Genomic DNA, 27,390 nt, shown 5'->3' with positions numbered 1-27,390 from the left:
ATATATATATATATATATATATATATATATATATATATGTCTAATTAAATCCTATCTCTGAAGACAGATCTTGGGAGGTCAGGTTGGCTTTTGCCATGAAGTTCAGGTAAAGGAAGTTGTCGTTGTAGGTTCTGCGTCCTGTCAATTGTTGACTGGTTCCTCAGATATGACTGGAGTGGTGTCATCGCCTTCAACGATGTTTCCGAAGTAATTTTCGTTCTCAAGGACCGGCTTGTCTTCCGGTTCTTCAGTTTTGACCCAAACACCGGCGTTCTCGGTCACGGTTTCCGGATCGTTCTCTGCAATCGTCAAGCGCACCTGGTTCTTCTGACTCCGCTTTCTATTGTTGATGTCCTTGAAGTATGAAGGTGGCAAGATCTGACACTTCTTGGGGGCCGATTTGACAAGCTCGTACTTCTTACACTTTGAAGGGTTGTGGGACCTGAAACCGCATTTTTATTCCTTTTGAGTCACGAATGTAAGAGAGACGATGCGGCGTCATGCGATACTGTGCACCGAAAAAATGAGAGAGAGGACGAGATGAGAACGCGTGGGAGGGATGTGAGAACACCCAAGTCTGGCTTGAATGATTAGCGGGAAGACGTAAACCTCGATGTCATTGTCTATACCCAATCTTCGAGCGCGTTCGAAAGCTAACGCAAAACGCTGGACGCTGGCGTTTCGCATTGCGTTCGAAGTGTGACAAGAAACAAAGGCACCTAGCTTTGCATGTATCAGCTGATCATTCCAACCAGAGCTCGGCGTTCCTACCGCGCCCCCGTCCCCTCCTCTCACTATGTTTACCGTCGCGCTACCGTACCTTTTTTTTCTATACTCATCGTACAACGATGTTAGAGCTACTGCTGCGAGCGCGTAGTTTCACCTAGCGCTTAAACTTGCGCTAGAGACCGTCACATTCAATGCTAAAACTAGATATAGGCTGGCGGCAGTAGCTTTGCAAACGTTATATGAGTGTTAAGGTGGTGTACATTCGGCTTTTAGCGAAAATGGATCTTGGCAGCTTCCACTTTCGATACCACCTGCTTCCCTCGTCTTATAAAAGGGAAAACACTTGACGCTGAAGCCACTTGTAAACCCTTCTTTAAACAGTGAAAGGACCTTACACATACAGTGCGTCAAACGTGTGCCCGAATGGTGCTGATAATATTAGAGTTCTGTACCGCGAATGCATTGGTGGAGCTCTGAAATTGCAACAACACTAGTCGTAGGGTTGATTAATAAACTGGTTAATTTTCAAATGATTCCATACTATCTGTGGCTTGTTTGTGATGCGCTGGCGGAGAACTCACGAGGTCGTAAGTGTGTCTCTCATCGTGGAGTTCACAGAGTCGCCACTGTGTGCAATCCGACCTATGGCAGCTTTTGTTTTCGTCTAATGTTGTACGCTTTTATTTTTATTTTTGTGTTATGTATTCAGCCTTGCTGCCGTGCCAATATATTGCGGCATTCCGCAAAATCACAGTCGTGAGATGAGGAGGCGAAAATTGAAAGGACAAAATAGAGGTGGTAAATTCACCACTCAGACGCGTTCTAGGCACCATATCAGTGTAACTAAGATAGAAACCAGGACCTGAAAATGACGCAAACATTACTGAATTCTCCATCCACCCAGACTGCAAAGAAGCTGACATTTGACATGATTACATGACGGAGCCGTAGACATTTACCGACGGGCTCCCGATCCGCAGTCCAGCCTACTACAATGATCAGTGCTCGCGCTGGGTAGGGTGCAATCATGTGCACACAGGGTAACGACATCTGGACATTTTCTTTTCCGAACGCCTATTTCAATTTGTAATCCTGAAATGCGTGAAAGAGCGTGTCCCTGCACGCGATCTGTGTGCTGGCCATAGCCTCCTCTATACTCACAAAGCCTGGCAGTTTGACGACGGAGCCATAGAGTGCTCGGTCGCAGACTTGGAGCTTGAAGATCCGGTGGCAGATAGCATTTCTCGGCGAAGCTGCTGGTCAGCGCACAGCTTTTGCAGTGGCGAGGACCCGAAACATGGTTTTCAAACCCGACGAGAAACGAAGCGGTAGCGGAAGGAACGCGAGGTGCACGTACGGACATTCCATTGCTCGGGAGAAGTGTGTTTCGGCGTCTCGCCACAACGGGCCGTCCGTTACATGACTCTCCACTTATCCGTTGTCTGCTGTTCTACCTTTTCGCTTTCGGTGGCCGCGTTTCGTGGTGATCTGCCAGGCTTTGTCAGTACAGACATTTCCAATGTTTACAAAATTACAGTCCATTGTGCGAACGTCCCAGTCAGGCACGTGCCTGTTCGTCGCTTCGGAAAGCAAGGAAAGTACGTCAGAAGCATAGCCTTCTCTATAGACCTTTCCAAAAAAAGGAGCTATGTGCTGACGGCAACATTTTTTTTCTTAGCGATTTCTTTGTCTTTTCCCGGTGAGCGCGTGCTGTCAGCATCGGGTACTACCAACGGCTTGAGACGAGACAACTGAAACTTCTTTTTGTCGTCCTCAATTTGCGAGCTGAGCGGTAGGTGCTATCGAGTTGTCTTGAATTATTTCATTATCAATGCATCTTATGAAATCCCCAAATCACCGGATTGGATTATTAGGAACGACGATCGTCGTTCTTTATTATTCCAATCTGTAAAGTAAATTGTATCTTAATATTCAATCTTCCAAAAAATACGTTTACAAACCACTTTTGAAGTTGAACTCATTCTCTTAACTTTTCACCCCGTCTCCGTCCCCCCCCCCCCCCTCCCATACTCGCCAATGCAAACAAAAAAAGAAAGCAAATGACCCTCTGATTCTTTTTTGCAAGGAAGATGAAGAACGAAAATGTTCAGATAATTCTAAGTTCAAAAACCTACGCTGGCTGAAAAATATATGTTGTACATTAACACTACATAACTGAAAAAAAAATCAAGTGTATTTTTGTGATGTCTATTTTTAATATAAAATTAATTCAATAATACGATCTACAGTTGTTATCCGACCTGAGAATATACACCGGAGAACAGATATTGCCGCGCGCAAGGCTGAGAAAGCAACGCTCGGTCACGGTCCTCCAGAAAGTTCCCGTTTATTCATGTACCGCACGTAACTTCTATCATTTGTCCCTGCTTTTGTTTTCTAGAAAGTGCGTGTTCATTCTCGCCCCGATCACGCGACGCTCGAACCGCTTTCGCCGAATCTTCGAGATAGCGGCGCACTCTAGATAAGAGGCCGCCCGCGACCTTGTCGAGTCAGTCTCGCCCTAGCGCTCGATTCTGCTGACACGCCGACTTCGACGCCCGCGACGCTCTGCTTTCTTCTGTTTCCTTCTTTATTTTCGGCACAAGTTCGCCACATTAAACGTTTCTTTATTACTGTTTATTTCTTGTTTATTGATCACCACCCGTGACATTTTGGTGGAGGTGCGGGGTACCGCATGCCCGTGCAGCGCTCCCCTCCCAGTTCCCGCAGTGCAAGTCCGAACCCAGCCTCCCGAGGACCGAGCGAAGACCAGATCGAGACCCGATCCAGTCGCCGCACCCAAGGTCTACCCCCGGAACACGGACTTCTGCCACCCCGGACCAGGCAGCCAACGAGGCCGACGATGGAAAACCAGTCGTCGCAGAACCCGTCCGCCGCCGCCGTCGTATACCTTCCCGTCTCACCCCGGACTCCGACACCATTCCACGGGGAGGTCCACGAGGATGTTGACGATTGGCTGCAACATTACGAACGAGTTGCCCGCCATAACGCATGGACACCGGAGCAGTGCCTCCTGAATGTCTACTTCTCTCTGGAAGGCACGGCACGCACGTGGTTCGAGAACCACGAAGCGTCCATTGCGTCGTGGGAAGAATTCCAGGCCGAGCTGCGACGGACCTTTGCCAACCAGCACCGACGGCAGCGTGCCGAAGAACTCCTGCGAGCGAGAACCCAGGGGTCGACCGAGAGCGTCACAAGCTTTGTCGAAGACGTTCTTCACCTCATGAATCGCGCCGACCCAACCGCTCCCGAAGAGAAAAAGCTGCGGGTCTTGATGCGCGGTGTGAAGGAAAACATCTTCGGTGGCCTTGTGCGGAGCCCGCCGACAACCGTCGAAGCTTTCATCGCCGAAGCAACCAACATCGAGCGCGCGCTTCAGGCACGTGCTTCCCACTACCAGCGACATCCAGGCGTCGCTGCACCCACACTACTTAACGGCGAAAACACTCTGAGTACACCGGACATCCGGGAAATTATCCGAGAGGTTGTCCGGGAGGAACTGCGAAGGTTGCTGCCAACTACCAGCCGTCCGCCAACCCTTTCCATCGCCGAGGCTGTCCGAGAAGAAGTGCATCGGGCGCTCCAACCAGAGGTTCCCGTCACCACGGTGGCACCGGAGGAACCGACGTTGAGCTACGCTGCGATGGCCCGACGAGCGCCGCAAGCTCCCCGCCAAGCCACGTCGCCACCCCGAAGAGACGCCCCAACGCCGCAGTACCCCCGACGAATGGAAGATCAGGCGCCGAGGAAGACAGACGTCTGGAGGACGGCCGACCGACGCCCGCTGTGTTACCACTGCGGGGAAGCTGACCATGTGTACCGCCGATGCCCATACCGACGACTCGGGCTGCGCGGGTTCCACCCGAACGACCCGCGACCCCGTTACGGTGAACGCCCTCGGGAAATCGACGAGTACCTGCGACGACCTCAGTCCCCCGAGCCTGCGTTCCGCCGAGAGTTCCGGTCACCTTCGCCACGACGTCCAGCTTCGCCGATGCACCGACCCCGCCGTGAAAGCCTGTCGCCCCTCGCTCCACGCCGGGGAAACTAGGCGCGGCAACCCCTGGAGGTGGAGTTGCCGAAGACGACCGACGCCAAGATCCTCCACGAACGTCGGAGGGCCCCCACTCGAAGGCTACCAGAGACCGAAACGACGCCCCTGCAGCGGTGTCCAATAACCTAAATGTCGTCATTGACGGCCACGACGCATCAGCACTCGTGGACACCGGAGCAGACTACTCGGTCTTGAGTGGAAGGCTCTCCCGCCGCCTTCGCAAAGTCATGACGCCGTGGGATGGACCCCAAATACGAACCGCAGGAGGACATCTCATCACGCCCGTCGGAAGGTGCACTGCTCGCGTCGAAATCCACGGCGAGACGTGTCCGGTAAAGTTCGTCGTTCTACAAGACTGTTCCAGAGATGTCATTCTTGGCATGGACTTTCTGTGTGAATACGGCGCCGTCATCGACCTGGGTGAGAACAGACTGACGCTGCGGAAGCCTGTTCCGCCTTCAGAGAAACCCCAAACAGGGTCAGCCGCTGTCCGAGTCGCCACCGACCACGTGAACCTGCCGCCGCGATCAAGTATTGTCGTACCCGTCGTGGCAGATACAGCTACCTGCGGCGAAGTTGTCCTAGAAGGCAACCTTCAATTGCTCCTGGGAAGAGGAATAGGCGTCGCAAGAGGGGTAGCAGAACTCCAGAATGGCCGCACTGTGGTCCTCCTGACCAACTTCCGAAACGAAGCGCAACACCTCACGAAAGGGGCAGCCGTTGGCCACGTCGAGGAACTCCGAAACTCCGCGGAAATCGCCGCCATTGCTGACGAATCCTCGCCACCTCAGCAAGACAGTACGTCGCCAGCGCAGCTCGACATTGACCCTAAACTTCCGGGCCCAAAACGACGTCAGCTGATTAACCTCCTCGCCGAATACCGCGACTGCTTTGCGACGTCGTCCAAGGTGCGCCAAACCGCCGTTGCGAAGCACCGCATCATTACCGAGGACGACGCGCGCCCTGTGCACCGATCTCCATACAGAGTGTCCGTCAAAGAAAGGCAGGTGATCCAGGAGCAAGTTCAAGAGATGCTGAACGACGACATAATTCAACCCTCAAGCAGCCCTTGGGCCTCCCCAGTCGTACTGGTTAAGAAGAAAGATGGGACGCTTAGGTTCTGCGTGGACTACCGGCAGCTGAACGCAGTGACGAAGAAAGACGTCTATCCACTCCCCCGCATCGACGACACGTTAGACCGGCTGCGCCATTCTCGATACTTTTCATCGATGGACCTGAAGAGCGGCTACTGGCAGATCGAAGTCGACGAACGGGACCGAGAGAAGACAGCCTTCGTCACACCGGATGGGCTGTACGAGTTTAAGGTGATGCCCTTCGGACTATGCACGGCGCCAGCAACTTTCCAGCGTGTCATGGACACCGTACTGGCAGGACTGAAGTGGCAGAGCTGTCTCGTCTACCTCGACGACGTCGTAGTGTTTTCCGGCGACTTCGACGAGCACTTGCGACGACTCCGAGCTGTTCTCCTCGCCATACGGACCGCCGGACTCACCCTCAAGCCGTCAAAGTGTCGGTTCGCCTATGACGAGCTGAAGTTCCTAGGTCACGTGGTTAGTAACGAAGGCATTCGTCCAGACCCAGAGAAGACTCGCGCCGTCGCAGCATTTCCAGCGCCAAGAGACAAGAAGGCCGTGCGAAGGTTCCTTGGGCTATGTGCCTACTATCGGCGCTTCGTTCGAGATTTCGCAAAACTTTCCGCACCGCTCACAAACCTCACGAAGGACGCCGAGAAGTTCGAATGGGCCGAGGAGCAGCAGCAGGCATTCGACGAGCTGAAGCGACGACTGCAGACTCCTCCTGTCCTTGGACATTTCGACCAGGATGCGGAAACCGAGATTCACACGGACGCAAGTAACGCAGGACTTGGCGCGGTACTGGTTCAAGTACAAGAGGGCACCAAACGAGTCATCGCCTATGCAAGTCGGACATTGTCCAAGGCGGAGCGAAATTACTCCACGACTGAAAAAGAATGCCTTGCGGTCGTCTGGGCGATCACGAAATTTCGTCCGTACTTATACGGAAGCCCGTTCCGCGTAGTCACGGACCACCACTCGCTCTGCTGGCTTGCGAACATCAAGGACCCGTCAGGACGCCTTGCGCGATGGAGTCTCCGACTACAAGAGTTCAACATGACCGTAGTCTACAGGTCAGGCCGCAAGCACAGCGACGCCGACTGCCTGTCCAGAGCTCCCATCGAAACACCTTCCGACAGCAGCGATGACGATAACGACGAGTGTTTCCTGGGCGCAGTGAACACCGACGACATGGCCCGACGTCAACGAGACGATCCTGAGCTGCGCGCACTAATGGAGCACCTGGAAGGGCGTGGGAGTGCCATACCACGTGTTTTTTCACGAGCCCTGCCGACCTTCGCCATTAGACAAGGAGTTCTCTACAAAGAGAACTTCGGCAACAACAACTCGACGTGGCTGCTGGTAATCCCGACCGACCTTCGAGAGGAGATCTTCCAAGCCTGCCACGACGACCCGACGTCCGGACACCTCGGTTACAGCCGGACACTGGCCCGTATTCGTGAAAAGTATTACTGGCCCAAGCTCCCTAAAACGGTCCACCTATACACACGATCATGCCATGAATGCCAGCGACGAAAGAAACCTCCAACGAGGCCGGCCGGACTCCTGCAGTCAATTCCTCCGCCAACGGCACCCTTCCAACAGATCGGAATGGATCTACTTGGCCCTTTTCCACCGTCGACGTCGGGAAATCGCTGGATCATCGTCGCCACAGATTACCTCACGCGGTACGCCGAAACGAAAGCCCTTCCTTCCGGAACTGCTGTGGAAGTTGCCAAGTTTTTCATTGAATCCATCGTCCTCCGGCACGGCGCTCCCGAAGTCCTGATCTCAGACCGTGGATCCTCGTTCATGGCCCAGCTGACACAAGAAGTCCTTCGTCTCAGCCACACCAGCCATCGTCGCACCACGGCGTACCACCCTCAGACCAACGGACTGACGGAAAGACTCAACAAGACCATCGCCGACATGATTTCCATGTACGTCGACGTGGAGCACAAGACATGGGACGAGGTGTTGCCGTACGTCACCTTTGCCTACAATACGGCCGTGCAAGAAACCACCGGGGTTACACCCTTTCAACTGGTTCATGGTCGCAAAGTGACGACAATGCTGGACGCAATGTTACCCCACGAACCGGCTGCCGACGGAAGCGACGACGCCCAGGTGGTTTCCCAACGGGCAGAAGAAGTCCGTCAGCTCGCCAGAGTCCGGATTCAAACCCAACAACGTATCGACACTGGCCGCTACAACCTTCGTCGCCGGGACGTCCACTTCCAGCCGGGAGACAAGGTGTGGGTCTGGACACCGATCCGCCGCCGTGGTCTCAGCGAGAAACTCCTGAAGCGCTACTTTGGACCCTACAAAGTGCTTCGTCGACTCGGGGATCTGAACTACGAGGTGATGCCCGATGGAACACGGACTTCATCACGCCGCCCTCCAAGACCAGAAGTCGTCCACGTCGTGCGCATGAAGCCGTACTACGCTCGATAGGACTGTGTACCTTATGTGTTCCAAATGACTCTTTAGTTTACCGTTATTTCTGTTTGCTATGTTTTTGGTTTGTGCTGCATCGGGACGATGCGCTTTTAAAGGGGGGGATAATGCCGCGCGCAGACTTGCAGAAGGTTCTCGTTTATTCTTGCTGACATAACTTCTATCGTTTCTGTTGTTCTAGAAAGTGCGTGTTCATTCTCGCCCCAAGCGCACTACGCTCGAACCTTCGCCGCCGAATCTTCGAGATAGTGACTCATTCTAGATAAGAGGCCGCCCGCGATCTTGTCGAGTCAGTTTCGCCCCAGCGTTCGACTCTGCTGCTACGCCGACTTCGACGCCCGCGACGCCCTGTTATTATCTTTTGTTCCCTTTTATTTTTGGCACAAGTTCGCCACATTAAACGTTTCTTAAACGTTTAATTGGGATTGGCTGCAACATTACGAACGAGTTGCCCGCCATAACGCATGGACACCGGAGCAGTGCCTCCAGAATGTCTACTTCTCTCTGGAAGGCACGGCACGCACGTGGTTCGAGAACCACGAAGCGTCCATTGCGTCGTGGGAAGAATTCCAGGCCGAGCTGCGACGGACCTTTGCCAGCCAGCACCGACGGCAGCGTGCCGAAGAACTCCTGCGAGCGAGAACCCAGGGGTCGACCGAGAGCGTCACAAGCTTTGTCGAAGACGTTCTTCACCTCATGAATCGCGCCGACCCAACCGCTCCCGAAGAGAAAAAGCTGCGGGTCTTGATGCGCGGTGTGAAGGAAAACATCTTCGGTGGCCTTGTGCGGAGCCCGCCGACAACCGTCGAAGCTTTCATCGCCGAAGCAACCAACATCGAGCGCGCGCTTCAGGCACGTGCTTCCCACTACCAGCGACATCCAGGCGTCGCTGCACCCACACTACTTAACGGCGAAAACACTCTGGGTACACCGGACATCCGGGAAATTATCCGAGAGGTTGTCCGGGAGGAACTGCGAAGGTTGCTGCCAACTACCAGCCGTCCGCCAACCCTTTCCATCGCCGAGGCTGTCCGAGAAGAAGTGCATCGGGCGCTCCAACCACGCGCAAGGCTGAGAAAGAATGCCTTGCGGTCGTCTGGGCAATAACGAAGTTTCGTCCGTACTTGTACGGGAGCCCGTTTCGTGTAGTCACGGACCACCACTCGCTCTGCTGGCTTGCGAACCTGAAGGACCCGTCAGGACGCCTCGCTCGATGGAGTCTTCGACTACAAGAGTTCAACATGACAGTGGTCTATAAGTCAGGCCGCAAGCACAGCGACGCCGACTGCCTGTCCAGAGCCCCCGTTGAAACCCCTTCCGGCTGCAGCGACGACAATGACGACGAGTGCTTCCTACGCCGCAGTGGCCCGACGGCCACCGCCTCCTCCTCGCGCCTATGTCGCGCCGCCCCGACGCCAGTCTCCTGCGCCGCAGCACGACCGACGCCGCGACGACCAGCCCCAGTACGCCAGCCAGGAGCCCCGTGTACCCCGCACCTCCACCAAAATGTCACGGTTGGTGACCAAAAGAAAACAGGAAATAAACAGGGAGAAATAAACGTTTAATGTGGCGAACTTGTGCCGAAAATAAAGAAGGAAACAGAAGAAAGCAGAGCGTCGCGGGCGTCGAAGTCGGCGTGTCAGCAGAATCGAGCGCTAGGGCGAGACTGACTCGACAAGGTCGCGGGCGGCCTCTTATCTAGAGTGCGCCGCTATCTCGAAGATTCGGCGAAAGCGGTTCGAGCGTCGCGTGATCGGGGCGAGAATGAACACGCACTTTCTAGAAAACAAAAGCAGGGACAAATGATAGAAGTTACGTGCGGTACATGAATAAACGGGAACTTTCTGGAGGACCGTGACCGAGCGTTGCTTTCTCAGCCTTGCGCGCGGCAATATTGTCAACGGCTTCTGGGTTATGTATTCGTATAAAAAGATGGACAAATTAAATAAAAAAATCAGAAACAAATGACAAGGTACTACGCTAAACAAAACATTGCGATTTTTTTTGTGGCGTTATACTTGTTTCAGAGGGCGCTGAAGTGTATTCCCTTGGATAACATTATATATGAAATCTAAGCATTATAAAAAAAAAAAAATTACATTCACTGACGGCCAATTCCTCTTTAAGGGGGGACATAAGCCAAAATGTCGAATTTGTTTGAAAAAATTCATTTCTTTAATACTAAGGTATTCGGTTTTCGAAATTAATTTACACCCTAACACTCTATTTCATAACCATACGCCAAATAGTTAGGTTCATATAAAATATTTTCAACAGATTGTGAGGCTCTAACAAAGTAAAGGAAATCAATGTTTGAATACATTTTCTCAGTTCCACTTTTCGCTGCAGATTTTATACGAAGGAATCTTTTGCTCGCAGGTAAAGGAACTCTGATACCCCCAAGATATTTCTGAACCGAATTTTTAGAGCGCAGCTCTTAGGGGTCCGTTTCCAGCCTGAGCGGCGTCGGCGTCGCCGTTGGCGTAACCGCGCCCCTCCCTCTCCTCCTCCTCCCCCTCCTCCTCTTCCCCCTCCTCCTCCACTCCTCCTCCTCCTCCCCCTCCTTCTCCTCCTCCTCCCCTCAATGTGTAGTATGGTCCGGGCGGGTCACGTGACCTCGGGGGGAGGGGGTCACATGACCCGTTTCCAGCCTGTGCGGCGTCGGCGTCGGCGTCGCCCCTCCCCCTCCTCCTCCTCCCCCTCCTCCTCCTCCTCCGCTCCTCCTCCTCCCCCGCCCAGTAAAGGTGGTAAAGGAGAGGGAGGGGGAGCAGGAGGGGAGGAGGACTAGCAGGCATGATCACGAGGGAGGAGGAGGAATATACCCTTCCCTCCTCCTCCTCAAGAGCTGCGCTCCAATTCGGCGTTACAGGAAGTTGTAAACGGCTTTCACTTTTTTTGGATATCCGGCTACCTGCTTTATCTTGTTTTAAGTTGAAGTCCTCATGGATAAATAACTATGTTTTCGAAAACTGACATAGGACAGATATAAAGCTCTTATATTGAGGTAGTAACTCTTCCTGAAATGTTTAAATTTTAGTTATAAAATCTAAAGAGCCCGAGCTCCCACGTCCTCCACCATTCAAGCAGTCAAAATAATCCTTAATAGCTTCATTTACATATCACAGATTTCTTAATGAAACGTGACAGCTTTTTTTTTTTTGCAGGTATGTAAAGTTGTCTTAGAGAGCTGAAAGTTTGCGAAGTACACCTTCATCTGACGTTAAATCTCTTCTGCAAATTTTATTCTGATCACTTGAGTAGTTCAGAAGTTTAATCTCTAGGCCTTATCCCCCCTGAAGGAATCTGCTCAAAGACCTGACACGCCCTCCTTTCTGTGCTTTGGAGCAGGCACCAAGGGGCGCCGTAGGACGGCGTTTTCAAACAATTGCTGCATTGCGTTTACGCCCAAGCGTTCGACGATTGTGCAAACTATAACGCACAACGCGCCTAAAAGGAGTAGTTATAGGAACGTCTTTAATTTCCTTGGTCACAATTTACGGAGGTAATGAAATTCTAAGCATACCCCCCTCTCCCCTCCCCGCCGATGGGGGAATAATTAATGTGCATTTATAATGCTGTCAGTTTACTGACACGCCTTTCCATCTCGAACCTGGCTATTTTTTTTTTACTAAAGCCCAAAAGACAATATGGCATCCAAAACAAGCTTTTATAAAAAGCACTTCTTGGTCCTTTTAAGAACGGGTAAAAGCTTTTTTTTTTAATTCTTATGTAAAGTTTTCATATTCTTATTATTATTTTGGAACAGGAACTTAGAAGAGTAACATTTTCCCTTGCTCAAATTTAACACCGGAAACGTTCGCCTAGAGTAGTTACAAAATTTGAGGTTCTTTCAAAGAAGCTTTTTCTTACTTTTGTGACTTTGAGAATTGAGGATGTTTTCTGCCAACTCAACCATTCGAAAATCACCGGAAGAAAAACTACTTACGGATTATTTTTTACGCATTTCCTAGGATAGGTGCAGGAAAAGCACTTTACGCTAAGAAATTCGAAGAAGATCGTTCGGACTGCTTTAGATGTATCGCTGTTATCATTCGAGAGGCAATTGTAGAACTGGCGGTCATCCTCGCAGTTGGTCCTGATAGAAAAAAGGAGACACATAAAGCAATGTTCATGTTTATATTGTATCTTGTTGTGATAGATGCCGTAGTATATAAATACACTCTACAAGAGAGGAGATATGTTCTGGCTGAGCTCATGATAACTACAAGAAGCTGTAACTTCCTATACACATGCTGCTCATGGAGAATTGTCTAATTAGTGTTATCAATTAAGAAGCAGCATCTGTAACCTTATTTTGATGACGCGCTTTTGAAAGTTAAACGTCTTGATCAACAAATACAGAAGCAAGAATTCGCGACAGAAAATTCGAAGCAAGACTGCATCAACAGCTGGTTAACAAAAATAATATAAGTATCAAAACAAGAGGCCATTCTCGGGCATCGCTCCCTTACATCGTGTAGAAGTTATTATTGGTGATGCCGTGCTTGGTTTGCAGTGCCGGGATGTTATCGGTCGATATGTCGTGTGTGCGGCAGCACATGTCAGTCCCCTTGTGCACTCCTAAATCGGAGTAGTTTTTAGCCACATCACCTGCTCCGCACCACTTGGTCCCTGAAATCGACGATGCAGGCGATCTTTTATAATTGTTTTCTAGGAGGGCCTCGCCATCTTGAATCGCGAAAGTTCAGAAATAGAGAAAAACATATATTTATTCTCTTTGCAAAACTGGAAAGTGCTCAAGTTTTAATAAAAAAAAATTAATAATAATGGTGATTTTGTTCCAACGCGCCTTCTTCCGTTTCCTCTTTTATATTTTTTTCCACTCGTTTCAGGTTGTAAGGCCGTATACTTTGATATGTCAACGGACGACGGCAAACGAAAAAGGTGTATTCGTTCGCGTAATTACTCTGACTCCGGATATGTTTTATTCCTTGCTGTCTTGTAGTTTGCGTGCGGAAGCGTGGCGACAATATTGTTTGAAAAATATTCATAAAAGAAATGAGTCGTAAGAAGGACGATAAAATGTATTTCCCTATGGCGGGAACATTTGTATACTGTCATGCAGGGAAGGGGAGACTAAAGCTGCGGTCACACTGCGGTTACATCATGTAAACTACGGTATGCAGACACTGTATAGGGCGTGTTTCTTCCTTTATCGGGTGATCGCGTCACACTGGTGGAACAAAGACGATCTTTACACATGTTCGAAGCGTAAACATCTTTTTTTTCTGTTGTACATGTAAACATTTCACATTAAAAGCTTAAAAAAAAATGAAAGCCGTTTACAATTCCCTGTAACGCCGGTTAGAGCGCAGTTCTTGAGAAGGAGGATGGAAGCGTACTGAGAGATAGGTGACTCCTTGAGGTCACGTGACCTCAGGGGGGTCGTGTGACGTCAGGGGGTTGTTACCTCAGGGGCCACGTGACCTCAGGGGCCACGTGACCTCAGGGGGTTTGGTCACGTGACCTCGCCGTTACGCCAACGGCGACACCCACGCCGACGGCGACGCCGCTCAAGCCGGAAACGGGCCCCTAAGAGCTGCGCTCTAAAACAGTTAACTGGATTGTCGTTTTTAGCCATGGCGCAAGGTTGTCTGACAATAAATGTATCTCACTAAGAGTTCTACGCACGCGTGATGCCGCCAGAACGGTACCTTACAAAAAGCGTCCGTGCACGAGATAGCTCGTCCCATCTCATGCTATAATTCCGAGAATGCATGGCGACCCCGGTAGCGAAGACGAACTAGCTCGTGCAATCGGCCGAGATTCCCTCATTACACCAGCACTTCAAACGTACAGTAAAATATTTCTGTATAGAGAGTATACCGTTTTCGCTTTCTCGCTCCGCTCTACGGAGAGCGGAGTCTTCAGTGCGCATGCCCAGTCCGTTCTGGGATTGAGCGTAGTTATGGGAGTGAGCGTCAGGTCCACGTTCTAGGGCGTAAAGCGGGTTTTAGCACAGATGGTATTTTCATGGTACGGTATTTGAAACGGGAGTTCATGCTGCCTCTTTGAAACCAGATTATAAGCGCGCGTCCGGGTAGATCGGATCTTCAAAACCGAGCAACATCACTCCACCAAGATGACTTCCCACACTTCGCTTTAAACAATGAATTCATCATCCTGAAAGCTCTGCAACCAGCTGTAGGATCTTTACCTGCTTCGGTAGATTTTGAGCCGAAGTTCTTTTTTGTCACCGGAATGATGGGCAGATGTTCTGAAGTATCTTGTATCAGCCAGTTGGCGTAAATCTACTATACTCCGTTCACTTTTAAATAGAAACTGAAGCAGGTCAGTGTTTGGGTGAAAACCCTTAAATCCTCTTTATTTGGCCTCCAGGACTACAAATGCCCAGAATGTTTTTGTTTTATTTTTTGTTTTCAATTTGGTGCACGCAGGCTCCAGGAAATCATTTCCAAAGTACCACTGAGGCCCCTCCTCCCGAAGCGTTACGTCAAAAAAGGAATTCGCGCACCTTCAGCACCTATCAACTCTACGCACGCGCAGTTTGGCTATTTTCAGAAAACTCAGAAAAGGACATCAGGAAGCTGTCAGTCCGGTGGAATATACCTGGCACGCTTGTAATTGCACGCGCTTGGCGGCCGATGTATCATTTTATGATGTAACGATTGGTAAAGAGTTTTTCGAGTTTTCTCGCGTTTAGATCACTGTTTAAGATATATAGTCTTTTGGTGAGGGCACAGACGTGAGTAACAATGAGACGCGATGGAGTAGATAAAGTCCTCTCATGAGCGCAGGCGCGCGCTCAACAACCCGCGGTGAACTAGTGTCGCTTGCTGGCAAAACGACGCAAGTGTGAAAACAAAAGAAAAAAATAAAGCCGCTTACAACTCCCTGTAACGCCGGATTAAAGCGCAGCTCTTGAGGAGGGGGATGGAAGGGTACTGTGGGACAGGTGACTCCCTGAGGTCACGTGACCTCAGGGTGGGGGGGGGGGGGGAGGGGGGTGACGTGAGGGTAATTCTCACAACCCTCGTGACCCTCGTGACCCTCGTGACCCTCATGAGAGTAAACCTCGAGACGCTTGTGAGGGTAACCCTTTTGAGGGTAACTAACCCTCGCAACCCTCGTGAGGGTAATGCGCGTGACCCTCGTGAGGGTAACCCTCGTGATCCTTTTGAGGGTAACCCTCGTAACCCTCGTGAGAGTAACCCTTGTAAACCTCACGAGGGTAACCCTCGTGACGTCATTATGGGAAACTTTTCATAATGCAACGCACGGTTACGCCGGCGCCGACGCCGACACTGCTGAAGCCGGAAACGGTCGACTAAAAGCTGCGCTCTAAAAGAAAAATCTCGTTGCCATGGCATTAGACGAGCACGAGCTCCATGCTCAAGGATGTGCGACGGCTGCACGAGGTATGCCATGGCAACGATATATTTTATTCATGTTTTTCTCACAGTTGCGTCGTTCCGCCAGCGAGTGACGCTAGTTCACAGCGGGCTGTTAGACGCGCATGCGCTTGTGAGAGGACTGTATCTGGTCACTCCCGGTCGAGCAGAGTCCTCACCTAAAGAGTTGTGGCCGAAATATCGACCGCCTGTCAATATTACCAAATTGACTGCAAAAAAGCGGAAATGTTGTGTTCGCACAGTGTCCCGTAGTGTACCTGTATGCTTTCATTTCGTTGTTTTCAATCTACGAAAGCTCTCTGGTCGAGTTTTAGCAGATCGCACGCCGCGAAAAGAATCAAGCTCAGTAAACGCGTGCTCAAACATTGCTTCAAAGTGACAGCATGACCTTCCTTTAGCAAAGCGAAGCTATCGCGTAATTCCTAATCAAAGTTCCTATTATGGCGATCCTAAACCAGCAACTGTGTAAGAGTGATTTCATCCTGGAACGTCACCAGACCTATAAAAAGCTCTCCTAGACTCTCCCCTAGACGTTTATACTTTGGCGGGTATTCATAATTCTATTTACTGAGAAACATAACTCCACCATTCTTGTATGCTACAACCAGTTTTAAACAAGATACTCGACGAAAATGATTTATGTCACCAAATACGATCATAAAGTATTTGGAGTAGTGTCCAAAAGGTTCGCAATCTAATTAAAAAAATAATGTTTGCCTGTAAGACGCTTTTCCTACAAAATATCTTGAGTAACGTACAAATATCTTGAAATATAATTAAATTACTTTCGAAGATACTTTCGCATTGCGCAATTAGCATCGAGTTCAGCGGCAGTAAATTTTTTTTATTTGCAAGCAACCGAATCAAACAAAACAAAATCGCAGTGCTATTTTATGCATTTCAGCCCCAGTACAAGGTGAATGTGGTGAATGTTATAAGAGAATAATTTGGGGACCAATGAGCAAAAAAAAAAAAAAAAGTCACTCTATATTCGCATTTCCGAAAATTACATATTTTGATGGATTTATATTGCGCACCTTGGAAGCAACGCACCGTTTTACTAAATTCCGTAGTCGCTAAGTCCGGAGTTCACAGTAAACATTTTTTTATATTCAACAAAATGACTGATAATGAGCGCTCATATATAGTAAGCATGGGACTTGACACTCCTTATTTAAGTAGGTACCACAAACGTTGCATTTAGAGATGACTAAACTTGGAAAAGAAAAGCACACGGTGACCCGAAGAAGTACTGCAGTCTTTCTCGCAATTGTCGGTTTATTTATACTGTTTCCCATTCTAGACTAAAAGCCCGTTCAAAAAGAAATGCAAATTTGGGAGACCTCTGCATTTTGAGAGCTCATAGTCCTCCTAGCTTGTTTCCTGCCTTGTTGAAATCTGTATTCAAAAAACGGTTGGGCTACCAGATTTCTTGTCCTGGCTGGTTTAACCTTGGAAGAGAAAAGCATCACCTTGGGTCTTTTTCTGCTGCCTACTCCTCATTTCCTTCTATTTGTTCTTTTTTGGCATTTTGAGTCTGCATCTTTGGTCCTGGGTTGTTTCCTGTTCTATGTTCGGTCGTCTCCGCTTTAAGCTTGCAATTGGTTGAACTTCGGGCTAGAGTATGCCGCCTACTATTTCCGTAGAATATTACCGGGGCACATTGTCAAAATGTATATAAGATAATGACTATGACATATAAATAAATGTGATGTAATCTCTTCAGTAGAGTGTTTGAGACAGCACAAGTTGGGCCTGCAGCATACCCTAATCTTAATTATTATTTTTCTTATTCATCTCTATTTGCTGTCAATGTTTCCTTTTTTGACAGATCAACTTCGCATTACCTTCATTAAACATATTCTCTCTCTCTCTCTCTCGCCAGTCTTAGCTGTACGGGATTGTGTGAGAAACAGGAGGGTCTTAGTGTTCGGTTATTGTGTCAGTTTTTACCCATAACTGTGATAATCTAAATGTGATACCATGTTGATAAAGTGTGGTCTCTGTCTTTTGTAATTTAGCATATTTAGTATGCATTCAACTTCGTGAATTCAACTTTGCGCCGCCGAAATATGATTATATATAAAAAAAACACGCGACTCTGACGTCACTTAGCTCCGGTGGCGCTGTTGTCAATGTGGCGCATGCGTGAACGTATACCTTCACAGAAATTTGGCTCCTACGCACCCGCAGCGCCCACAAATACGGACTTGTTTCTACACAGCGTGTCAGCATATCGTCCGCCATATGAAATAGCTTTGACGGTGTGAAAATAATATGTTAAACGCTCCCTGTCATCTATCTTAACCACAAACCACAAATAGCACTTGACACGCCTCAGGCGCCGCGCGCAGTGCCCATACTTGGTGTGGTAGAACGCGGGCTTGTTTGTCAACAGTATGCTGGTCTATATAATGTAGGCCTCGTTTAGGAATTCATAAATGTTGAACCGTGTCTTCGAAGCACCCTAAGTTATGCAGAGCACAGTGAAACGTATTACCTTTCCTATTTATTTTTAAACTTTTGTTTTCTCATTCAGATATTAAAATGTAAAATACTGACAAGGTTTTAAATCCTGAGCTTGCAAAACTGTGTTTTGATGGCCCCAGCAGAACATTTTGTCGCAGTGTCAGGATTTTTACAAGAGCCGCTAACGAGTCAGCTGATCTTGGAGATGGGATCGTGAGAACAAAATTCCGCAGCGCTTTATTCCAGGAAAGGTTTATGATAACGGAATCTAAATGAAGTAACAGAAACGCAGCATAAGCCAAAGACGTCGCGAAAAATTATGATGAAAACTTAATAACGAGGTCTTTTTTTTACAATTTACGTAGTGGCTACACTTACCGGGAAATATGAAGAGGCGCTGTAATTTCTCGGCTATTCTTTCGAAGAGGGATTCCAAGCTGCCTTTATCTCTCTTGGACTTAATGCTATCACACAGGTTTAGATAATACTGCACTCCTTCCTTGGTCGTTTTTTCAATAATGTCTTTGTTAATATATTGCATAATCTCCTCAATGAGAGCCCTAAAAAGAACAGTCATAAATTTAAAAAAAAATTCTCGAATTTTTTTAAGTCAAAATATATTTTCGTAGAAATGGACATTAGTAGAATACAAAAATATATTTAGGGAGGGCCCAAAGGCCTTAGGAAAAACGAACAATCCCTTCACAAATACAGCGAGGAAGTAAAATTAATTCGAACAGTAATGCATAAATTGCAAACATTATTTGGGTGTTTATACATTGTAATTTATAACAACGATGTGGTTAGACAGTGCGTTTTTAATGCGAAATTTTAACCGCCCCATGGAGCAAGGCCGACGTCATCAGTTTGAAGCGCACCAAACGGCACCCTAAATCCTTTCTCCAAGTGAAGCCAGCTCCCAGCTATGAAACCACGCGAAAGCCTAGACAACGGCACCAAGTTTCTCCGATCCCAAAGGCGCAGAGCGAAGCTGATGGATTTCGCCTTCGGTTCCATTGGCTGGCCGCTGCGCGCGTCCGTTTAAACGACTGCCGCCCCATGGCGCTGCGTGTCCGTTCCGCGAGCGTGCGTGTAAAGGCCTGTTCACACTCTTGTGACCGAGTACGACCGAGAGAGACCAGACCGGTTTTTAAGCCTTTTGCGACTTCTTAGGACCGGATGCGCGGCATCGGAGCTGGTCCTAAGAGATCGCAAGAAGCTTAAAAACCGGTCTGGTTTCTCTCGGTCTTACTCGGTCGCAAGAGTGTGAACGGGCCTTAACAGGAAGCGTCCAAAGTCAGAGCTGCGAGGAGTGCTTGGGTAGGGCTCGCAGGCTGACGCAAATACGCCGCAAACGAAACACGGGAGCGAAAGAACGGCACGGATGCTTTCGCATTCACAACTCATAAGAAGTGCTTATGTGTACCTCGAGCTTTTGTATGTGGAAGGGAAAACTTGCTTCCATCAAAAGTGAGAAATTTATACGGCAATGTTTCTATGAATAGATATAAACATTATTCCATTTCACGCCAGCTTAAAAAAAAACCCATAAAACTTCGCTGATTCAGTGGCTCAGTAGAGTTAAAAGGTAACTTGCACAAAGTAAGAATTACTTTTCTTACCAGTATTTTAGCATACAAAACTGAGTTCCCTATTCTTTTGAAGTGGGTAATATTAATTTGAGAAGTACTAGTTCGGAATTTGTTGGGATCATCTATCACCACGCTTAAAAAAAACAGGCCGGCCTTATCAAGAGTTCGCGACTCTAGTTGTAATTCAACTTAATATTTTATCGTCATCAAACTTGGATGCTTATTGCAATTTTATTAAATCTGAAAGTATTGCCTCAACAGATTAGTATAGCAAATGCTCAGGTTATGGTTTTGGTTCGAATTTAGGAGGGTTTGATGTTAAAACCACAACTCGAAGTATATTTCTAAGCTGTGTAATAGCCTGGCTTGCCTAAACTAAACGATATGGCGTAGTTGATGAGTAAAGTTCACAAAGGAGAAGCATAAATTCTTGAATGAATTTTTATTTTTATAAAACGTATTTACTTTATTCGTCCTCACCTCAAGAACTGCCGTAAAACACTTCAGCTTTCGTGAAGCTTTAGTACGTTTCCCCTTAATGCAGTGATTAAGACGCTTGATAGTATATTTAAGAATAGTCATTCGTTGTTTAATTAAAGTGCATGTTGTGGTCGAGATAAGATTGATTGAACTGCGTAGGTTGATTCTAGCATAGCAATACAGGTACGTGTGAAATCAACGTCGAGCCCGCACTACCCGCAGAGCAACGGGGACGCCGAGAGGACAGTCCAAACGGCTAAGCAACTCCTTGGAAAATCGACAGACATCCACAAGGCACTGTTGGCCCAGTGTGCAACCCCGGGAATCCAAGGTTACGCGCCAGCGGAGTTATTCATGGGACGAAGACTGCGCACAAACGTGCCAGTAAAACCAGAATCTCTCCAACCTCGATAGGACAGCACAGACTTTCGCCCCAGAAACGCGTTATACAAGAAAAAGATGCGCCAGCACAATGACGAGCGCCGCAGAACACGTGAGCTCGACACCCTTCCACCTGGAACTGCGGTCAGAATTCTGACGGGAGCAGCGTCTTATGGCCACATTTTAGGGCCAGCGCCTCAACCCCGTTCCTACGTGGTGCAGACGACGTCCGGCACTACACGGCGAACAAGAGGACACCTGCAACCGGCCGTGGCACCTACCGTGACAAGGAGTGGACGTATAACTCGCCCACCTGACCGCTTTGGGGAAGTGTGAGTGTTTAGGGGTTAAAAGCGCTAAAAAGGATGGACGAGTAGGAGACACACACACCACAGAGCGCTTTTTATTATTGGAAAAACCAGACGTACCGCGAAACCAACAAGACACACATCTGATTCAGTTCCAACCGTCGCTAATCACATTTTTTCGTCCGTCGTTTTTAGCGCTTTTAACCCCTAAACATGTTCAACCAACTAGCCCAAATCCAAACCCTTCTGCAAAGCGCTCTGTGGTGTGTGTCTCTCCTACTCGTCCGTCCTATTTAGCGCTTTTAACCCCTAAACATGTTCAACCAACTAGCCCAAATCCAAACCCTTCTGCAAAGCGCTCTGTGGTGTGTGTCTCTCCTACTCGTCCGTCCTATTTAGCGCTTTTAACCCCTAAACATGTTCAACCAACTAGCCCAAATCCAAACCCTTCTGCAAAGCGCTCTGTGGTGTGTGTCTCTCCTACTCGTCCGTCCTATTTAGCGCTTTTAACCCCTAAACATGTTCAACCAACTAGCCCAAATCCAAACCCTTCTGCAAAGCGCTCTGTGGTGTGTGTCTCTCCTACTCGTCCGTCCTATTTAGCGCTTTTAACCCCTAAACATGTTCAACCAACTAGCCCAAATCCAAACCCTTCTGCAAAGCGCTCTGTGGTGTGTGTCTCTCCTACTCGTCCGTCCTATTTAGCGCTTTTAACCCCTAAACATGTTCAACCAACTAGCCCAAATCCAAACCCTTCTGCAAAGCGCTCTGTGGTGTGTGTCTCTCCTACTCGTCCGTCCTATTTAGCGCTTTTAACCCCTAAACATGTTCAACCAACTAGCCCAAATCCAAACCCTTCTGCAAAGCGCTCTGTGGTGTGTGTCTCTCCTACTCGTCCGTCCTATTTAGCGCTTTTAACCCCTAAACATGTTCAACCAACTAGCCCAAATCCAAACCCTTCTGCAAAGCGCTTTGTGGTGTGTGTCTCTCCTACTCGTCCGTCCTATTTAGCGCTTTTAACCCCTAAACATGTTCAACCAACTAGCCCAAATCCAAACCCTTCTGCAAAGCGCTCTGTGGTGTGTGTCTCTCCTACTCGTCCGTCCTATTTAGCGCTTTTAACCCCTAAACATGTTCAACCAACTAGCCCAAATCCAAACCCTTCTGCAAAGCGCTCTGTGGTGTGTCTCTCCTACTCGTCCGTCCTATTTAGCGCTTTTAACCCCTAAACATGTTCAACCAACTAGCCCAAGTCCAAACCTTTCTGCAAGTGTGAGTGTTGTTCTTCCAAAGTGGGGGGAGGCGTCGGGATATCATCATCATCGCCACCGCCGTCATCAGCATCGCCACAGCCACCGGGTGACCCTGGACTCTGCCCGCCGCTTCCGCGCGCGGACCCTCTCTCCACCGGATCGCGACCATGCAGACAAGGCACGACTCACACGTGCCTGTATTGCTATGCTAGAATAAACCTACGCAGTTCAATCAATCTTATCTCGACCACGACAGTGCACACGTTTCAAGCTAAATAAATATAATCGTTTTGTTTTCTCTGGCATCCGAAACTTGCAAGTACCACTTAACGCAGCATATGAACTGCTCGCATAAATTGCTTGATTTTAATTAAGGTAACAAAAAAATATATAACGAAATTTGGTGTACAACGATATCTTACTAGCCTCAAGTTTTCTGAGCCTTTTTTTTTTTAATATAATTATATCACGACCTCAGTTCGATTACAAAATATATGACATGCAGTGATGGGGAGTTGCGTGAAATGCTTACCTATCACCGATGATATTGCAATAGCATGCAGTTGCTTTTTCTTCTGTTTTGTCCAGAAACGCCTCAACCATCCTGTGACCGCCGTCGGTGATATCAGTTACGACTACGCGTCGAACGCTTGGGCAGGTCCTGTGAACAGTGAAAAGCAACAAACGATGAGAACCACGGTCTGAGTATTGTAGAGCCTCTAAATCCCCTACGCTTCGCAGCATGGCAACGTCAACCATCTTGGTGCTCATACCTAAGCAGAAATAATAGTTGAAATTTATCTTAAGCTCTGCCAGCATTCGCAGGAAATGATTTTCCATCTTCGACGACAAATAAAACAGCCCACGACAAGAAAAAAAGAAACGATATCACCTGACTTTTCTGACACGGTATGTGGAAGTAGCAGGCTCGGACCGTAACGACCGCCAATAGACCTTATTCATATTTGTGGCGCAATCTATCATACTTCAATCTTCCTCAAAGATGGTGCCGCAACATCCTTGGTTCGAAACGCTATGGGATGTCACTCGGAATATGATGCATCAAGATCGCAGTGACGCATCAGCTTACTAAGAGTGTTCCTGGTCAATCCGAGTGCCTCTGATTCACCACTCGCATACGCATTCCGAATTCACCGATATGCACAACTCCGTGCAAAAAAAAAATCCTCTCCTTTGGGATTTTTTTTTCTTGGCACAAAATGTTTTTCTATGTCGCGAGGCCCAGCCGAACACCAGCGCCCTGCACGGTATAATCGTAAAGCTGAGAGTTTTTTTTTTTTTTTTTTTTTATGAACTACTAAACTTGTCGAAATTGTCTTTTTAGCTCCTTTTTTGTTTATTAATACGTTTCACAAGTTTGGAACTGCTTTCAGCATACACCTAATTATTGGATACTGTGATCGTTTCGATACCTTGTAAAAAATGGCAGCATGCGAGAAATTCTTTCTAAGCAAATGTTTTTGCGATTTTTGAATTCCTCGTCCAGAATTGGGTCGAAACGGAGACTAAGAGGCCGACATTTTTTCGGCTTGCAGCCCGGCGTTATCGACAACGTGCTGAAAGGCGGCGCCAAAATCGCGTAAGATATATTCTATCGGCTTTGCACTAGGCACCAAAATGGCCGCGCTTACAAGGACATCGGGGTATAGAGGGTACTTTAGCTGTACCTAACTCTGTGGCTCTAAAGTGACCTGCTTAAAGGAATTCCATGTGCATTTATTTCACAATAACTATGGCATCCTTACACTTTTCTTTTGGTTTGTCCCGTGCTTGTTTTTACGTGTTAGTACTAACTTCCATTTAGAGCAATTATAGCATAGGTGATTGGTTTTGTTAATTTTCACAAAGTACAAGTATTAAAAAGTGTGTTCAGAGCTCTGCCATGACCACCCCCCCCCCCTCCCCCCCCCCCCAATACTCCCTTTTTTTCCTCTTATATGTAACAGATTTCTGTATATATTTCTGAGTGGAATAAAATTGAACTTCAACTTTCAACAGAACGACACCGCCATGAAAGATGACATACAAATAATTCTGATTCGAACAGATTTTCTTTTCAAGGATGTGAGATTTAGATGAGCGTATTCATTCACCGTGTATTTATCCGGCCCGTCGGACATTAGATGAAGAAAAAATCGTCACTTTAAGTTGACTAATTAACTAAACTATGTGTGTTGCCATTTCGAACACTGAATTTAGAATTATATTGCAATTGCAGTGTTTACAGGAATCACAACTGAGACTAGATTTTAAAAAATTCCAAGAAGAAAATGGTAGAATAGAAAACAATAATCGGTCAATTTTCGCTTCTTTTACCGGATTTCGAAATTCCTGATAAAAAAATGTGGCGCAAGCCCTGCCATAAATGACGCTTAGAACGCTGACGCAGTTTCAGTCGCGTCGCAACTTGTGTCCTCTCCGCGCTCACCAAAGTCCAGCGTTACTAGATGAGGTCAGTTGTTAAACATCCTTTGAGGGGGTATCCCGCCCCGCCCTTACTCATCTCTGTCCACCTCCCGTAGGGTGTCTCGATGCTTGAGCCACTTCCAGGATAAAACACCCCTTGACCCCACATTTGGGTCACTGATGTGGCGGGGCTGCATCGTGTCCTACTTCTTCGCAGTGTGTGGATGTAAATCGTGTGCTGTAAAGTTGTGTTTTTAGCGTGTCCCGAGCTACCTTGGCTCAAGACAGTGCCGAAACGAACAGCTGAAAATCTGATCCAATTTGGCGGATATCCCCACCCCGTGTTGTTTGAAGCGCCGTCTAGATTGTCACTGCGAAACTATGCATTCCATTAATTACGGTGAAAATCCATCTAGACTCTCTACTTCAAAACATATGCATTTGTAGGGTACACTGAAGTTACCATAGCAGCCATCCTTTCAAACGGTGGCGCGCCGAACGACGAGAAGCCAGCTCTGCGAAAGCCGAGCCGTGGGGAAGAAGCGGGGGGGGGGGGGGGGGGGGGGGGGGGGGGGGGGGAGGAGGAGGGTAGCTACCTATGCACGCAGCGTCTATGGGCATTCCTTTAACTGAGTTAATCGAGTAACGTTTTCAAAGACACGCTGTCGAGATAGTCACGGCGTGATTGGACGCCAACGTCACTCCTCTAAACGTCATTGTGGGTCTAGTCAAGGGGTGCTTTTTCCGCGAACATTTTTTTTTTCGATTGTGCGAGTACACAAGTAAATTTATTCCTGAATTTCTAAAAAAGATGCTTACCCTACCCAAAATCCTTAAAGTGATTTGGCCTTTGATAGTAAACGCCGTCAGTGCTGCAATTCGCAACATAACCCCTGAACTAATAATTAAAAAGATAATTAACATACGTTAGCTAATTAGCCAGCCTATATTGACCATTATCTCCTGTTTGAGTGTGCACCGAGAGTGATAAATGCAAGGTGAAGGCGGTACTCTAACTCTTACACCCTTAAAGAAAAATACGTTCGTCAAGCGCCCTGTGCATTTCCTACCAAGGCTTTACAAGAGTATAGCTCATGTCGTCACCGTATTTGAAGCCTATTTAAGCATACATTGCCTACCAAAGACGCGTTTGCTTATTTCAACCATGTCCATGAACGAATTTGTTTATAACATGTAATGTAAAGAAATAATGTAAAAACACCATGTGTAAAGACACCGTGTGTAACGACACCATGTGTAAAAACACCATGTAATGTAAAGAAATAATGTAAAAACACCATGTGTGCGACGTATTACGGCATTAACTTACGCAGCCGTTAGAATTAGCGCGTGAGGCACGCATGGTAGCGTCTTTCCAAAGTAAACCGAGGAGGGCGAGAAACACTCGTTCTCCTCCGAATCATACCTGCCAGAATGTGTCTGCTGTTGTGTGCAGCACTTTGTTCAATGCTTTCAAATGCCTCTGCATATACAACACCACACCATACATTTAAAGCATGGTCTGTGGACTTTTGTCAAATAATTTATAAAATGAGAAGCATGATTAGAATTGTGCCTAAGTGGTCATACAGCTGTGACGGCTTTAAGATGAGCTAGTTGGTTCATTGCATGTTTATGCTGTAACTGAACATGAAGGAAGAACACAGAGGGACAAACGGAAAACACATTTCTGGCATTTACCGTGTATGATTTCAAGTATTTTTCATTCGTGTTCAGCTGGTACCATAAGGAAGTCACACATCCACAATGGCCAAGATGGCGTCTGGCAAATACATCAAAAACCAATCGAACTCCTTCATAAAGAACTGATTAAAGAAAGCCCAGTGACTGATGAAATATTTGATTTTACTTTCAATTTAATTGTACGATTATCAAAATGGCCTAAATAATTTGTGTGCTCAAATGTTAAAGCATCTTATTGAAAACACAAATTATATAGACCTTTCAGGGGTGCCAAAATGGGGAATGAACCATACAGCGCACTGAAGATAAAACTGCAATGAGGCATCTAATACGAACCTATTCAATGTCAATCCACTGCATCTACTAGTAAGTTAGGATTCAGTAATAAAAAGTAATAGTTTTTTCTTTAAAAAATTAATATCATTCTCACTGATAATTTTTTTGCGATTTGCAGTGAAGAAGTTTCAGTATCATTTGCATCAAAAGTTGAAGTGATCACTCTAGCCTTGATGGTCCTGAGATAACCTCCACTGTCAACATACATTTCATTTAACTGTATGGCAATATCACCGGATGAGGTATTCGTCAGGTTTCCAAACCTTTTGTCTGACGCTTTGGCGCCATTTTTGATTGGGCTCAGTCTCGATGCCGTAGAGCTGAGGGAACCCAAGGAGACCGAAGCGTTCGAAGCCCCTTCATGTCCGAGAGTCCGTGTAATTGCGCAGACAATAAGGCACGCCAAAACGCGCGTCTTCATGATGATGAAGAAGTCCTGCGGAGTCGGTCATAAACCTGTTTGAACGCAGGAAACTATGAAAAAATAGTAATTTCTAAACTGCTTACCAAGGGCTTCGCAATCACCTTTAGTATTAAAGAATGGCAAGTCTTGGTAGTCAAGGCTGGTAGAAATACTATAAAAAAGCTAACTGGAAGTATAAGTTCTGAGCCTCAAAGACTATTTTGTCTCTTTGCGAGATTAAATTGGCAGTGATGCGAGGTGACTGTTGGTCGCGGAAGAAACGCCCAG

The 27,390-nt window shown here is 47.6% G+C and overlaps 1 protein-coding gene across 1 annotated transcript; it reads right to left on the bottom strand.

The window, feature by feature from the left end:
• Window positions 1–141: 141 nt before the first annotated feature.
• Window positions 142–27,120, bottom strand: LOC115323188. Its single transcript, XM_029983542.2, has 6 exons — window positions 26,906–27,120; window positions 22,765–22,893; window positions 18,597–18,778; window positions 12,828–12,987; window positions 12,302–12,451; window positions 142–442 (listed from the first exon to the last, which is right to left on the bottom strand). The coding sequence occupies exons 1-6, from the start codon at window positions 27,118–27,120 to the stop codon at window positions 142–144; spliced, it is 1,137 nt and encodes a 378-aa protein (XP_029839402.2).
• Between the last annotated feature and the right edge of the window lie 270 nt (window positions 27,121–27,390).

The sequence above is a fragment of the Ixodes scapularis genome, unplaced genomic scaffold, assembly GCF_016920785.2.
Source record: "Ixodes scapularis isolate PalLabHiFi unplaced genomic scaffold, ASM1692078v2 PGA_scaffold0__279_contigs__length_252992795, whole genome shotgun sequence".
In the NCBI taxonomy this organism is placed as follows: Eukaryota; Metazoa; Arthropoda; class Arachnida; order Ixodida; family Ixodidae; genus Ixodes; species Ixodes scapularis.
The sequence above is the reverse complement of the archived record's forward strand: the minus strand, read 5'-3'. Positions and strand labels throughout refer to the sequence as shown.

What these genes read in the sequence shown, in the direction of transcription:
- LOC115323188 (XM_029983542.2), bottom strand. Translation starts at nt 27,120, where the DNA reads ATGAAGACGCGCGTTTTGGCGTGCCTTATTGTCTGCGCAATTACACGG. An exon ending in GCCATACAGTTAAATGAAAT is followed by an intron (nt 22,894 to 26,905) that starts GTATGTTGACAG and finishes CACTGTTCACAG; the next exon opens with GACCTGCCCAAGCGTTCGAC. An exon ending in AAATGCGTAAAAAATAATCC is followed by an intron (nt 443 to 12,301) that starts GTAAGTAGTTTT and finishes ATGCGGTTTCAG; the next exon opens with GTCCCACAACCCTTCAAAGT.